General features: G+C 45.1%; 1 protein-coding gene across 6 annotated transcripts in view; it reads left to right on the top strand.

The window, feature by feature from the left end:
- The window catches only part of LOC137327055 (pleckstrin homology-like domain family B member 1), a 326545-nt gene that overhangs the window by 223653 nt on the left and 86856 nt on the right, over window positions 1-16036 (top strand). For all 6 annotated transcript variants that reach the window (XM_067992448.1, XM_067992446.1, XM_067992447.1 and 3 more), the window contains one exon: window positions 14303-14458. In XM_067992448.1, the coding sequence (XP_067848549.1) occupies window positions 14303-14458 (156 nt within the window). The remainder of the gene's footprint in view (window positions 1-14302; window positions 14459-16036) is intronic.

Raw genomic sequence — 16036 nt, 5'->3', positions numbered from 1 at the left:
ATTCGGGAGTTTAGGTGGTGGTTTATGGAGATTGTATTTGGGACTGACTGGGACTGACTGGTGAGCAGAAGTGGTTCTCCACCCAAACTTGTGACCGGTTAAGCCTAAGACTAAATGTCAGCTAAGGATTGTGGACCCAAATTTCAATATTAATCCTTAATGTTGGTGGCATTCCCACCGCCTTGAAGCTCACTACGAGAGAAATGCGCCCTGCTTAAGGCAGGTTTAGGGTACAATTGGAGCGGTGGGGGCAGACTTTGGGGTGGGACCTGGTTCCATCGGGTCCTGGTCCCGTGTAGACAGTGCCGGCATTTCCTTAGGCCGCTAGCGGACGCCCCAGATGTGCCACTACTGGTGCCGGCATCTGCCCGCTTTCAGGAAATGCCCCTGAACCTGGCAGTTATGGTTTTGAAAGTCCCGCTGCTGCGATTGGGGTAATGGAATGGGGATTGCCATAGTCACAGGTGAAGCCGAAGATTCAATGTCTGAGATACGGTTTCCGCTGTGCGTGGGATGTTGCGATCGTTGTTACTAGTGGCGATTATCACCGATAGTGGAGAGAGGGGGAGGTTTAGGGAGGGAATTCCAGAGCGTGGAGCCTGGGCGGCTGAAGGCGCGGCCGCCAATGGAGGGGCGAAGGGAAAGGGGTTGAACAAACAGCCAGAGTCAGAGGAATGGAGAGTTTGTGGGGATGAGGAGGGGCTTCTGGGCTGGATGAGATTACAGAGCAAGGGAGCGAGCAAGACTATGGAGGGATTTCAATGTAAGGATGAGAATTAGACTTTCTCTGCACAAGGCAGGACTGTCCCTGTGCAGCTGGCAATGGATTTTGTGCATTATACTGGCTTTTATTACCATCTATTTCCTGCCCACGTATGGATACAGTTTACTCCTCTTATTATTTTATTTTAATCCTCAAATTATTTTATTAATCAAAATATTTAGCACTTAAATTCCCACTTCGATGTGTATTTTCCAATACTTCAAATTATTGGATATTACGTTTTTTTTTAAATGCAAAAACAGCTTTGAATTCTTAGGAATAAATGTTTTGGAAATCCTCATCCTTACCTTTGTTACCTCCAGACTGAACTATTCCAGTGCTCTCCTGGCCGGCATCCCATCCTCCACCCTCCACAAACTGCAACTCATCCAAAACTCTGCTGCCCGTATCCTAACTTGCACTGAGTTCCGTTCTCCCATCACCCCTGTGCTCGCTGATTATGCCTCGAATTTAAAATTCTCATCCTCATATTCAAATCCCTCTGTGGTCTCGCTCTCTAACCTCCTCCAGCCCTACAACCCTCTGAGATCTCTGCATTCCTTGAACTCTCTGTTTGTCAGACCCTGGTCTCTGGCCTTCACTTTCCTTCACGCCACCAATGATGGCCGTGCCTTCAGCTGCCTAAGCCCAACACTTAGAATTCCCTTCCTAAATTCCTCCGCCTCTCTATCTCCCTCTCTCCCTTTAAAACCTGGTTTAAAACCCACCTCTTTGAGCAGGTTTTTGGTCCCCACTCCTTGGGGGTGATTTTAAACCCCAAGAATGCGTTGACTGGGGGTGGGTGGGAGTTGAAAATAGTTGTTTTTTTGGGTTGGAACTGCAACATTTTCGGACTTTGCGTTCCCAGTGGGAAGCCTGGACTTTTACGCGCTGACGTTAAACCCGGAAATAAAGCCGGGTTGTGGTCGTGACCCAAAAAACAACTATTTTCAACTCCCACCCGCCCCCAACCCACCCCTTCTTGGGGTTTAAAATCACCCCCCTTCTCCTTCTTTGGCTCAGCACCTGTTTTTTCCTCACACCTCAGTGAAGCACAATGGGACTCCGTTCTACATTCAAGGTACTATATAAATGCAAGTTGTGATACAACCTTTGCTGTTACAATTTAAACCTAATGTGCCGGATTCCTTGGACATCGCTGTTTTGTTCACCTTTTGATTGCCATATCTTATTGCGAAGCACAAACTTTATCCCCTCTGTACTTTACCATAATTTATTCCTGCAGAGAAGGGTTTATAAACTGCACGCAGCCTTGCTACCCTTTGGTGCTGTGTGCCCTTTTGCTTGTGTAATCTGTCACAATATTGCATGCATTTGCTGTTTACTTTTAGCTGGTGTTGCATTGTTGGAAAGGTGGGTTATGTTGCTTATGTAGAAGCTAAACTAGGCCTGTATTCCCTTGAATATAGAAGATTAAGGGGTGATCTAATTGAGGTGTTTAAGATGATTAAAGGATTCGATGGGGTAGATAGAGAGAAACTATTTCCTCTGGTGGGGGGAGTCCAGAACAAGGGGGCATAACCTTAAAATTAGAGCAAGGCCGTTCAGAGGTGATGTCAGGAAGCACTTCTTCACACAAAGGGGAGTGGGAATCTGGAACTCTCCCCCCTCAAAAAGCTGTTGAGGCTGGGGGTCAATTGAAAAATTCAAAACTGAGATGGATAGATTTTTGTTAGGTAAGGGTATTAAGGGTTACAGAACCGAGGCGGGTAGATGGAGTTAAAATACAGATCAGCCATGATCTAATTGAATGGCGGAACAGGCTCGAGGGGCTGAATGGCCTCCTCCTGTTCCTCTGTTCCTATGAAACATGCCCTTGTTAAATGGTTAGCAAGCATGGCAAAAGATTCCCCCCCCCCGCCTTTTAGGCCAATAACAGAGCTGCTTGTTTGAATGCTGCTCTATCTAGTGCTGCCATCGAGCCCTGGGAAGTGGGCATTGTACCCGCTGAGTGCATGGACTCATTTTAAGTCACCTTTCCTTTTTTGTTATTTCTGTGCTCTGCTTTCAGGAAAAAACACATTTGAAAACTGAGAGAGAAAAAGTAGAGAGGCTGCAAGAGGTTTACTCTGAGTTGAAGATCAAGCTTGATAACTGCCCAGAGTCCATGAGAAAATGCTTACAAGAACAGTTGGAGAGGGTCAGTAGATCACTGGTTCCTGAGTTTGTGTTTTATGCCCATTTATATTCTAATTAAAGACAGGTTACTAATTCTACGAAGCAATCCATATATTAAATCCAGTACATGGCGTGTGCATTCCACTGAAAACTCCCCACATTAACCAGCTCCTATGGGCAATCTCATTATAAAAGTGTGCATTTTTTTTGCAGTTCCCTGTGACACTTATAGGTGGCGTTGTGATGGGTCTTTCACTGTAAGAGGTGTCACGCCTCTCCTGTCACATAACACCCACTGTTTTAATGAGTGTCATGCAAGGTACTCAAATCGAAATGCTTTCTGAAAATATTTTCAACTGCCATTTTGTTCCTCATGAATTGAATTTTCTTATAGCCAAAAATAGGGGTTGAAACAAAACAAAACAAATCAAAAAATTACTTATTTCACAATATCATGATTACATGTGCCCACAGAATGGCCTTTGTATTTTACTGCTTTGACTATTTTTTCACTTGACGTCCTCAGCCTTTCCCAAAAGCCTGGGCTTGGACTTGATATTTTTTCCCAGAGCTATGACGTGAGATGAATTTAGAATGTGCACACTGAGCATGTGCAGTGCAGCAGTTTTCCCAGGATACATCAGTACCATTCAATAGCTGAGCTGCTGGAATATCTTTCTTTAGCTTCAAGCAATTTCTGCTCAGTTGTTCTTTCGAAATTTTTTGAGAACAGCTAGAGGACAAATTTCAAAAACCTTATTCAGGTAAAATTATAAGCGGAATATTTTAAAAAACAGTTAGGTTGTGTATTTTTTAAACAATGAATCTGCGTGTGTGTGTGTGTGTGTGTGTGTGTGTAGGAGAGAGAGGGAAAAGAACAGATTTACTGATTACACACTTGTAGCTTCTGCTTTTGTGACCTCCTCCGGCCCTACAACCCTCCGAGATCTCTGCGCTCCTCCAATTCTTGCCTCTCGCGCATCCCCGATTTTCATCGCTCCACCATTGGCGGCCGTGCCTTCAGCTGCCTAAACCTCTCCGCCTCTCTCTCCTCCTTTAAGACACTCCTTAAAACCTACCTCTTTGACCGAGCTTTTGGTCACCTGTCCTAATAAGTGGCTCGGTGTCAAATTTTGTCTGATAATCGATCCTGTGAAGCGCCTTGGTCAGTCTGTCAGTGACAGTAGGACGATGGCGAGTCTTGGAAACTGAGCTGATTAAAATTTAGTGCGCCTCTCTTTAATGGTGAAATAATAAATCTGAGAATTCGACCAGGAATTTGGCACCGGTGAGTGGAGTGTTTTTGGAATCCAATGACAGTGACTCACATCATGCTAACTGGAATGTTTTACCTCAAGTTATGAGCCAGGCAGTGGACCATAACCTCGTTTAAAAGGGAATTGAATAAATATTTGAAAAATGAGAAAGGAAGAAAGGGAAAGGGCGGAGAAATGGGATTAGAACAAGATAGGTCCAGTTGAAGAGCTAGCATGATGGGCCGAATGGCCTCCTTCTACGCTCCAGTTTCTGTAATATTTATGCAGAAGTAAGGAACCAGGCAGAGATAGTTACTTGGACAGATGTGTGTGATTCGTTTTAGAGCAAACTGCAACTCTGACCATCAGTGAATGATGGATAGCAAATTGCCTGGGGTTACCTTTACAATCTAAACTCTGGCACTTTAAGATTTTTCTCCCAGTTTATGGAGGACATCAGAAATCCGTCTCTCAATAGGAATTGGTGGGTAAGAGAATGTTGGTTGCGTTACCATCATGAGGCTCAGTCAAACACATGTAGTGAGAGGTGAGGAGAACTCCATTAAAGGAGCCCGATGGGTTCTCAGTACTGATTGTGCTCCTGACTGGTTTACCGACACCGGGAGGGAGGGAGGGAGGGAGGGAAATGCAGTGGAGGTGAAGCATTTAGAAGGTAGCACCTGCTTGATGGGAGAGAGGAACAGGAAATTGAGGAAGGCAGAAAGAGAGAGCCAGCCGAGACCTGGAAGAGAAGTGCAGCCAGTGACCTGCAGAGAAGGGGCCACCTGTTGTGATTTAACCGTTCATCAGTTTCCAGAAGTTGTATGTCTTTAATATTCACCTGGTGCAGGGAACAGACCTAAACCGGAACAGTATGTTATCCTATAAAAGGACAAGTCTAACTACCCTAAACACAGTGTCAACCTCAGGATTGAATGGATGCTGTTGTAAATTCAACTCAGCGATAAGCGTGATACTATGATTCTGATTTGAGCTACGTTTTGGAGAGTGGGCGTACAGTTTGTAATTGATGTGGTGTATTTCTGAAGTTTAGTGCCTGTTTAATTTGTGATGTTTACATTGACAGATGTGTTGTCTTTGATGAGTTAATGGTGAGATAAAATAAATTGTTGGTACCACAATTCAGTTGTAGTCCTTGACCTGTTTGAGGTGAGGCAAGCACTAAATGGATTGAGCCTCGCTGGTGTCGGAAGTCGAGCTGGATCCTGTTTAATTAATTTGGCAATTCAAAGTCCTGAGAAACAAATGTCACGACCCATGAAACACACACCAAGATAAGGTGGTTCAGACACGCTCTGCAGAATGTTGTGTTTGATTGGCCCGGGGCCATTTCTTATTCCATGCATTCTTACATTTATTCAAAGCTTTGAATTTGGAGTGAGTAAAGTGAGCGTTGGTCCTCTAGAGAGTGAGTCTGGGGAATTAATAATGGAGAATAAGGAAATGGCGGATTTGTGTCCATCTTCACCGCAGAGGATACAAATAACATGCCAGAAATAATTGTGAATCAAGAGGTGAAAGGGAGGGAGGAACTTAAAACATTTACAATCACCAGGGAAAGGATTCTGAAAAGAATATTAGAACTAAAAGCTGACAATCCCCAGGTCCTGACGAACTCCATCCTAGGGTCTTAAAAGAAGTGGCTGCAGAGATAGTAGATGCATTGGTATTAATTTTCCAAAATTCCCTAGATTCTGGAAGGGTCCCATCAGATTGGAAAATAGCGAATGAAACCCCTCTATTCAAGAAAGGAGGGAGACAGAAAGCAGGAAACTACAGGCCAGTTAGCTTAACATCTGTCACAGGGAAAATGCTAGAATCTATTATTGAGGAGGTTATAGCAGGGCACTTCGAAAATCTCAGGTAGAGCCAACATGGCTTTGTGAAAGGGAATTCGTGTTTGATAATTTGTTAGAGTTCTTTGAGGAAGTAACAAGCAACGTGGATAAAGGGGATCCTGTGGATGTGGTGTACTTGGATTTCCAGGAGGCTTTTGACAAGGTGCCACATCAAAGGCTACTGCAAAAATAAGAGCTCATGGTGTAGGGGGTAACATATTAGCATGGATAAAGAATTGGTTAGCTAACAGGAAACAGAGAGTAGGCATGAATGGGTCATTTTCAGGTCGGCAAGATGTAACGAGTGGAGTGCCACAGGGATCAGTGCTTGGGCCTCAACTATTTACAATCTATATCAATGACTTGGATGAAGGGACCGAATGTATGGTTGCTAAATTTGCTGATGACACAAAGGTAGGTAGGAAAGTAAATTGTGAAGAGGACATAAGGAGTCTGTAATGGGATATAGATAGGTTAAGTGAGTGGGCAAAAATTTGGCAGATGGAGAATAATGTGGGAAAATGTGAACTTGTCCACTTTGGCAGGAGGATTAGAAAAGCAGTATATTATTTAAATGGAGAGAGATTGCAGAACTCTGAGGTACAGAGGGATCTGGGTGTCCGAGTACATGAATCACAAAATAGTATGCAGGTACAGCAAGTATATGCAGGTATAGGAAGGCAAATGGAATGTTGTCATTTATTGCAAGAGGAATGGAATATAAAAGTAGAGATGTTTTGCTACAGTTGTACAGGGCATTGGTGAGACCACATCTAGAATACTGTGTGCAGTTTTAGTCTCCTTATTTAAGAAAGGACATAATTGCTTTAGAGGCTGTTCAAAGAAGGTTCACTCGACTGATTCCTGGGATGAGGAAAGGTTGGACAAGTTGGGCCTGTACACATTGGAGTTTGGAAGAATGAGAGGCGATCTTATTGAAACATATAAGATCCTGAGGGCACGAGAAGGGGTAGATGCTGAGAGGATGTTTCCCCTTGTGAGAGAGACTAGAACTAGGGGTCACAGTTTAAAAATGAGGGGGTACAGGAGGCACAGTCCCATTTGGAATGTCTGTAGACAGGAGGTACAGTCCCATTGGGAGTGTCTATAGACAGGAGATACAGTCCCATTTGGAGTGTCTGTAGACAGGAGATACAGTCCCATTGGGGACTTGAGGGCATAAAGATGGGGACTGAACCGAGGGGGCAGGGAGTGGAATGGCATGGGTGAGTGATGTGATGGGAAAGAGGAGTTCAAAGAAAGAAGTGAGGCAGCAGTTTAGCAAGTCAGCAGATGTTAGAGGCTTTCCACAGAGTAGAGAACCAAGTACACTGCGGCCTGTGTTGAAAGTGTTGTGTACGTACTGTGTGTCCCCAAACCCTTCCACATATTGACAATCAGTGAGTGCAAAACCCACCTGATGAATTGGCGTCATTTCAACTCTGGTACACTGAGGCATTGGACTGGAAAGCAATTCTAACAGGGGCCAAGATTGGCCCAGCGTGGTGTGTCTCCTGCTATGTATTCTGTCCTAACCACAAGGTATAGAGAGAGTTTGCAAGTTGCTCTACATTGATCCCCTAACGAGTCATTTTATCCTAATCTCCTTCTCCCCATTACTGTTCCGTATAACTTGCTCTACCAATTGTATTAACCCTGATATGGAGCAGGACGTGACGTGACATGAACGGGTCGAGTGGCAGGGGCCAGTTAACTTTTTGGAAGGTGACCATGAATTTCTAATGGTTAAATCCCCTGTACACGGTGGGTGTTGGGCCAGCTTTCCTGCCCCTAACGCCCAGGTGCACAGGTTCCAGGAGCGTAACGAACAGGAGAAAGAGGCGGAGACCCTGAACACTGGTGCAATGCCCCGTATCAGCATGACTCACATTTCTGGGGTCCAAATGGAGGGGCACAGGAGGATCCCAGCTAAAAGAGGCAGGGAAGGAAAAGATAGGGCTTGTATTTATATAACGCTTTTCGCGACCTCAGGATACGCGTGGGCACTTCACAGCCAATGACGTATGTAATGTCCGAATAATCACTCGTTTTCAGACCCTCGAGAACATTCCCATCAAAGAATAACAGTACAGGAGAAGACCTTAGAGTGTAATCGCTACAATGTGCTTACTCCCATCAGGGGCGCATCTAGTGTTCAGTTAACAATACACAAGTACCATAACTACTTTTAAAGTGTACTCACTGTTGTAATGTAGGAAACGCAGCAGCCAATTTTTGCACAGCAAGATCCCACAAACAGCAATGTGATAATGACCAGATAATCTGTTCCAGTGATGTTGGTTGAGGGATAAATATTGGCGAGGAAATCAGGGAGAACTCAGCTGGTCTTCTTCAAAATAGTGCCATGGATGTTTTACATCCACCTGAGAGGGCAGGCGGGGCCTCGGTTTAAAGTCTCATCCGAAAGACGGCACCTCAGACAGTGCAGCACTCCCTCAGTGGAGTGTCAGCCGAGATTTTGTGCTCAAGTCTCCTGAGTGGGACTCAAACCCACAACCTTTTGATTCAGAGGCGAGAGGGCTACCCACTGATCCAGAGGTATTATAATCAAATGTAAATAATGCAATAGTGAGACCTTTAGTATCCTATTCCTCCATTTATACTGGTCTTAATCCAGGTGATGAATTGGCTATTAGAAGCTGTCAGGCTGTGCACGGGATCCAAAAGTATTTAAAGGGGCAGCCCATAACTATCCATTTTGCTGTATTTCATTGCGGACTTTATCGTCAGTATATAAGATTCTTTGGTGCAGTTGCCTGCACTGCGTGCAACAAGGCGATTTTGAGGGTGCCTTGAGGGACTGATTCTCAGCTCCCATCATCCCCGTTTGCCATTTGGAGGAAGAGGAGGAGGCTGAGGAAGTACTATTGGATGCTGGAGACACAGGAGGAGGGCTCAAGGCAGCAGTTACTCTGCGTAGCCTGAGTGAGCGTGCAGGGGCGAGGCGGGGAGGGAGGGGGTCCGACTGTTATATTCAATCGTTTTATCTTATGCGTGACATGGAGAGATCAGATAGAATTACTGTACACAGAGGGAGGGGAATGGAGAGATCAGATAGAATTACTGTACACAGAGGGAGGGGAATGGAGAGATCAGATAGAATTACTGTACACACAGGGAGGGGAATGGAGAGATCAGATAGAATTACTGTACACAGAGGGGAGGGGAATGGAGAGATCAGATAGAATTACTGTACACAGAGGGGAGGGGAATGGAGAGATCAGATAGAATTACTGTACACAGAGGGAGGGAATGGACAGATCAGATTGAATTACTGTACACAGAGGGGAGGGGAATGGAGAGATCAGATAGAATTACTGTACACAGAGGGGAGGGGAATGGAGAGATCAGATAGAATTACTGTACACAGAGGGAGGGAATGGAGAGATCAGATAGAATTACTGTACACAGAGGGAGAGGAATGGAGAGATCAGATAGAATTACTGTACACAGAGGGAGGGGAATGGAGAGATCAGATAGAATTACTGTACACAGAGGGAGGGGAATAGAGAGATTGGATAGAATTACTATACACAAGTAGGGGAATGGAGAGATCAGATAGAATTACTGTACACAGGGAGGGGATTGGAGAGATCAGATAGAATTACTGTACACAGGGAGGGGAATGGAGAGATCAGATAGAATTACTGTACACAGGGAGGGGAATGGAGAGATCAGATAGAATTATTGTACACAAGGAGGGGAATGGAGAGATCAGATAGAATTACTGTACACAAGGAGGGGAATGGAGAGATCAGATAGAATTACTGTACACAAGGAGGGGAATGGAGAGATCAGATAGAATTACTGTACACAAGGAGGGGAATGGAGAGATCAGATAGAATTACTGTACACAAGGAGGGGAATGGAGAGATCAGATAGAATTACTGTACACAAGGAGGGGAATGGAGAGATCAGATAGAATTACTGTACACAGGGGGAGGGGAATGGAGAGATCAGATAGAATTACTGTACACAAGGAGGGGAATGGAGAGATCAGATAGAATTACTGTACACAGAGGGAGGGGAATGGAGAGATCAGATAGAATTATTGTACACAAGGAGGGGAATGGAGAGATCAGATAGAATTACTGTACACAGAGGGGAGGGGAATGGAGAGATCAGATAGAATTACTGTACACAAGGAGGGGAATGGAGAGATCAGATAGAATTACTGTACACAGAGGGAGGGGAATGGAGAGATCAGATAGAATTATTGTACACAAGGAGGGGAATGGAGAGATCAGATAGAATTACTGTACACAGGGGGAGGGGAATGGAGAGATCAGATAGAATTACTGTACACAGAGGGAGGGGAATGGAGAGATCAGATAGAATTACTGTACACAGAGGGAGGGGAATGGAGAGATCAGATAGAATTATTGTACACAAGGAGGGGAATGGAGAGATCAGATAGAATTACTGTACACAGAGGGGAGGGGAATGGAGAGATCAGATAGAATTACTGTACACAGGGAGGGGAATGGAGAGATCGGATAGAATTACTGTACACAGAGGGAGGGAATGGACAGATCAGATAGAATTACTGTACACAGAGGGAGGGAATGGACAGATCAGATAGAATTACTGTACACAGAGGGGGGAGGGAATGGAGAGATCAGATAGAATTACTGTACACAGAGGGGAGGGGAATGGAGAGATCAGATAGAATTACTGTACACAGAGGGAGAGGAATGGAGAGATCAGATAGAATTACTGTACACAGAGGGTGGAGAATGGAGAGATCTGATAGAATTACTGTACACAGGGGGAGGGGAATGGAGAGATCAGATAGAATTACTGTACACAGGGAGGGGAATGGAGAGATCAGATAGAATTACTGTACACAGGGAGGGGAATGGAGAGATCAGATAGAATTACTGTACACAGGGGGAGGGGAATGGAGAGATCAGATAGAATTACTGTACACAGGGAGGGGAATGGAGAGATCAGATAGAATTACTGTACACAGAGGGAGGGGAATGGAGAGATCAGATAGAATTACTGTACACAGAGGGTGGGGAATGGAGAGATCAGATAGAATTACTGTACACAGGGGGAGGGGAATGGAGAGAACAGATAGAATTACTGTACACAGAGGGGAGGGGAATGGAGAGATCAGATAGAATTACTGTACACAGGGAGGGGAATGGAGAGATCAGATAGAATTACTGTACACAGAGGGAGGGGAATGGAGAGATCAGATAGAATTACTGTACACAGGGGAAGGAGAATGGAGAGATCAGATAGAATTACTGTACACAGGGAGGGGAATGGAGAGATCAGATAGAATTACTGTACACAGGGAGGGGAATGGAGAGATCAGATAGAATTACTGTACACAGAGGGAGGGGAATGGAGAGATCAGATAGAATTACTGTACACAGGGAGGGGAATGGAGAGATCAGATAGAATTACTGTACACAGGGAGGGGAATGGAGAGATCAGATAGAATTACTGTACACAGGGGGTGGAGAATGGACAGATCAGATAGAATTACTGTACACAGGGGGTGGGGAATGGAGAGATCAGATAGAATTACTGTACACAGAGGGGAGGGGAATGGAGAGATCAGATAGAATTACTGTACACAGAGGGGTGGGGAATGGAGAGATCAGATAGAATTACTGTACACAGGGGGTGGGGAATGGAGAGATCAGATAGAATTACTGTACACAGAGGGTGGGCAATGGAGAGATCAGATAGAATTACTGTACACAGGGAGGGGAATGGAGAGATCAGATAGAATTACTGTACACAGGGGGTGGGGAATGGAGAGATCAGATAGAATTACTGTACACAGAGGGTGGGCAATGGAGAGATCAGATAGAATTACTGTACACAGGGAGGGGAATGGAGAGATCAGATAGAATTACTGTACACAGAGGGAGGGGAATGGAGAGATCAGATAGAATTACTGTACACAGGGAGGGGAATGGAGAGATCAGATAGAATTACTGTACACAGAGGGAGGGGAATGGAGAGATCAGATAGAATTACTGTACACAGGGAGGGGAATGGAGAGATCAGATAGAATTACTGTACACAGAGGGGGAATGGAGAGATCAGATAGAATTACTGTACACAGAGGGAGGGGAATGGAGAGATCAGATAGAATTACTGTACACAGGGGGTGGAGAATGGAGAGATCAGATAGAATTACTGTACACAGGGAGGGGAATGGAGAGATCAGATAGAATTACTGTACACAGAGGGAGGGGAATGGAGAGATCAGATAGAATTACTGTACACAGGGAGGGGAATGGAGAGATCAGATAGAATTACTGTACACAGGGAGGGGAATGGAGAGATCAGATAGAATTACTGTACACAGAGGGAGGGGAATGGAGAGATCAGATAGAATTACTGTACACAGGGAGGGGAATGGAGAGATCAGATAGAATTACTGTACACAGAGGGAGGGGAATGGAGAGATCAGATAGAATTACTGTACACAGGGAGGGGAATGGAGAGATCAGATAGAATTACTGTACACAGGGAGGGGAATGGAGAGATCAGATAGAATTACTGTACACAGGGGGTGGAGAATGGAGAGATCAGATAGAATTACTGTACACAGAGGGAGGGGAATGGAGAGATCAGATAGAATTACTGTACACAGGGAGGGGAATGGAGAGATCAGATAGAATTACTGTACACAGGGAGGGGAATGGAGAGATCAGATAGAATTACTGTACACAGGGGGAGGGGAATGGAGAGATCAGATAGAATTACTGTACACAGGGGGAGGGGAATGGAGAGATCAGATAGAATTACTGTACACAGGGGGAGGGGAATGGTGAGATCAGATAGAATTACTGTACACAGGGAGGGGAATGGAGAGATCAGATAGAATTACTGTACACAGGGGGAGGGGAATGGAGAGATCGGATAGAATTACTGTACACAGGGAGGGGAATGGAGAGATCAGATAGAATTACTGTACACAGGGGGAAGATGAACCCTATCTCCCCTCTGAGGTGGGTGTAAAAGATCCCTCGGCTCTATTCGAAGAAGAGCAGGGGAGTTCCCCTCGTGCCCTGGACAATATTTACCCTATAATCAACAGCACTAAAAAACAGATTTTCCAGTCATTATCACATTGCTGTTTGTGGGACCTTGCTGTGCGCAAATTGGTTGCCGCTTTTCTCTCCTCTTTCCCTTTCGCCTCCTTCCTTCTTTCCTCTCCCCTCCTCTCTCTCTCTCTCCCCTCCTGCCCCTTTGCTCCTGTTATTCTGCCACTCTCTAACCCGGCTGAACCTGGAAACTGCCTTTGATCTCGAGTTCAATGCCACGAGAAATCAACTGGTGTCAAAGGATTCTATCGATTTTTATTATTAAGTAAAGTTTCTGTAAGAAAACCTCGGAGTAATTAAATTACATAAACCGCTGTATTGCTCGTCTATCTTCACACACTTTTCCATGTCTTTATAAATCTGAGATGAAATTATAGTGAGATTAAAAAGTTTGCCCCAAAGTAAAGTTTAATAGTATAAACTGTCATTATGTGATGAGCCTCAACGCAGTTACCCCAATTGATGGTCCCACTTGAATTTTCAAAGCATTCTCTGGCTGGAGCAGGCCTGACATCCCAGCTCTCAATTCCAGTCTCTGTGGAACAGCTGGAAAGATGAGGCAGAATGAAAAGGGAGATGGAATTAAACTTGAGGGGGAAGATTTTCAGCTTCCCGGAGATGAAAATCAGGAGCTTTCGATAACCAATCTGCAATGGGTGGGGGAGGGAATTGAAAATCTGCGCCCCCGCCCAAAATCATCTTGGTTTGGAAACTTTCGAAATGGAGAGCCACCTGAATACTTCACGATCTCCGTTATCCACCGGAGTATCTAGCTTAGAGTTTCCTGCTCATGTCTCATTTCCACCTCCCTCTCTTATTCAGTCACTGGGGAGGCATCGAGTGGAGATTGGCTGCTTCATTGACAGGAAGGGGCTCTGTGCCTCCTGCTGCACAGGTTGTGTACCAAAACATCATTGGAAGTAAGTGATTGGTCTCACTCCCTCCCTCCATCAGGTACTCCCAGTGAGGAGAGGCGACCACAGGGAGACCTGGTCAGGAAATCGTGGCCCGGCAGGCCCTGGTTTTTGTGTGTACTGGGGAATTGTCCCTTGGAACTGCACGTGTTGTTGAGGAGAAGGGATGTAAAAGGCTGGGGGTGACAAGGTAAAAGGCGGAGAGAGCAGAGTTTACAGTGAAGCCATCCTGGTTTCAGCTTAACCAATATTTGACCGAGTTATTTTTCTACAGGACGGTGAACAGTTGGATATCGAGGTAAAACGATACGACGATTTAGAGTTTCAGCAGCTGGAACATGAGAGCAGGCTTGAAGAAGAGAAGGAGACCCTCTCTAAACAGCTCCTGGGTGAAATGGCAGAGTACCAACAAAGTATTGCAACAAGGGAGGTGAGTGTCTCGGTGGGAAAAGGTGTGCCCCACACACAGACTCTTGGAGCGAGAAAGGGAAGAATTTTAAAAAATACAAGAAATTAAGCTAATTTTCGCCTACATCGAATCATACAACACAGAAGGAGGCCATTCAGCCCATCGTACTTGTGTCGGCTCTCTGAAAGAGCTATCTAATTAGTCCCACTCCCCTGCTCTTTTCCCTTAGCCCTGTAAATTTTTCCTTTTTGAGTATTTATCCAATTCCCTTTTGAAAGTTAGTCTTGAACCTGCTTCCACCACCCTTTCAGACTCCTGACTACTTCCCTGGAGCGCTGTGTGCAGTGCTGGTTGTGACATTTGCTGCAAGATCTCGGAACATAGGAACATAGGAACAGGAGTAGGCCATTCAGCCCCTCGTGCCTGCTCTGCCATTTGATAAGATCATGGCTGATCTGTGATCTAACTCCATATACCTGCCTTTGGCCCATATCCCTTAATACCTTTGGTTGCCAAAAAGCTATCTATCTCAGATTTAAATTTAGCAATTGAGCTAGTATCAATTGCCGTTTGCGGAAGAGAGTTCCAAACTTCTACCACCCTTTGTGAGTAGAAATGTTTTCTAATCTCGCTCCTGAAAGGTCTGGCTCTAATTTTTAGACTGTGCCCCCTACTCCTAGAATCCCCAAATCCCCAACCAGCAGAAATAGTTTTTCTCTATCCACCCTATCCGTTCCCCGTAATATCTTATAAACTTCGATCAGATCACCCCTTAACCTTCGAAACTCCAGAGAACACAACCCCAATTTGTGTAATCTCTCCTCGTAACTTAACCCTTGAAGTCCGGGTATCATTCTAGTAAACCCACGCTGCACTCCCTCCAAGGCCAATATGTCCTTCCGAAGGTGCGGTGCCCAGAACTGCTCACAGTACTCCAGGTGCGGTCTAACCAGGGTTTTGTGTAGCTCTCGGTGAACCATGTTTAGCAAATCCCTCAGCACTCCCACTGATCCGCAGCAGAGCAGACTGTCAGAGTGAGTTGACATCTTTGGAAGCCCCTGTCAATGCTTTTCGAATTGAAAACAATTTTACAACACCAAGTTATAGTCCAGCAATTTTATTTTAAATTCACAAGCTTTCGGAGGCTTCCTCCTTCGAAGGAGGAAGCCTCCGAAAGCTTGTGAATTTAAAATAAAATTGCTGGACTATAACTTGGTGTTGTAAAATTGTTAACAATTGTCAACCCCAGTCCATCACCGGCATCTCCACATCATGACTACTTTCGAATTGAAGGTGCCTGTGTAAGCCTTTCACACTGTAATTATAACCTCCTGCCTGTGGTGGTGCTGGAGTGTCTCTGCCGGTGGGCGGGTGTAATTGGTCTGTGCCGGTGCGGTGAAATGGGCTTGTGGCGAATCGGCAGCCCGGTTGGAAAAGGAAATAGGGCGTGGTGTAAAACGGGCTGCCGATTCTGAGCCCGTTTCGTCAATTTCACCCCTGATAAGTTTACATAGGCTGTTCCCACTGTAAATGGGGACGTAAGAATGGAGACATGGAAAAAGTTGAGAGGCAGTGTACACGAATGTAAGATTTTTAATA

Source organism: Heptranchias perlo, chromosome 11 (assembly GCF_035084215.1).
Source record: "Heptranchias perlo isolate sHepPer1 chromosome 11, sHepPer1.hap1, whole genome shotgun sequence".
NCBI classification, from domain to species: domain Eukaryota; kingdom Metazoa; phylum Chordata; class Chondrichthyes; order Hexanchiformes; family Hexanchidae; genus Heptranchias; species Heptranchias perlo.
The sequence above is the reverse complement of the archived record's forward strand: the minus strand, read 5'-3'. Positions and strand labels throughout refer to the sequence as shown.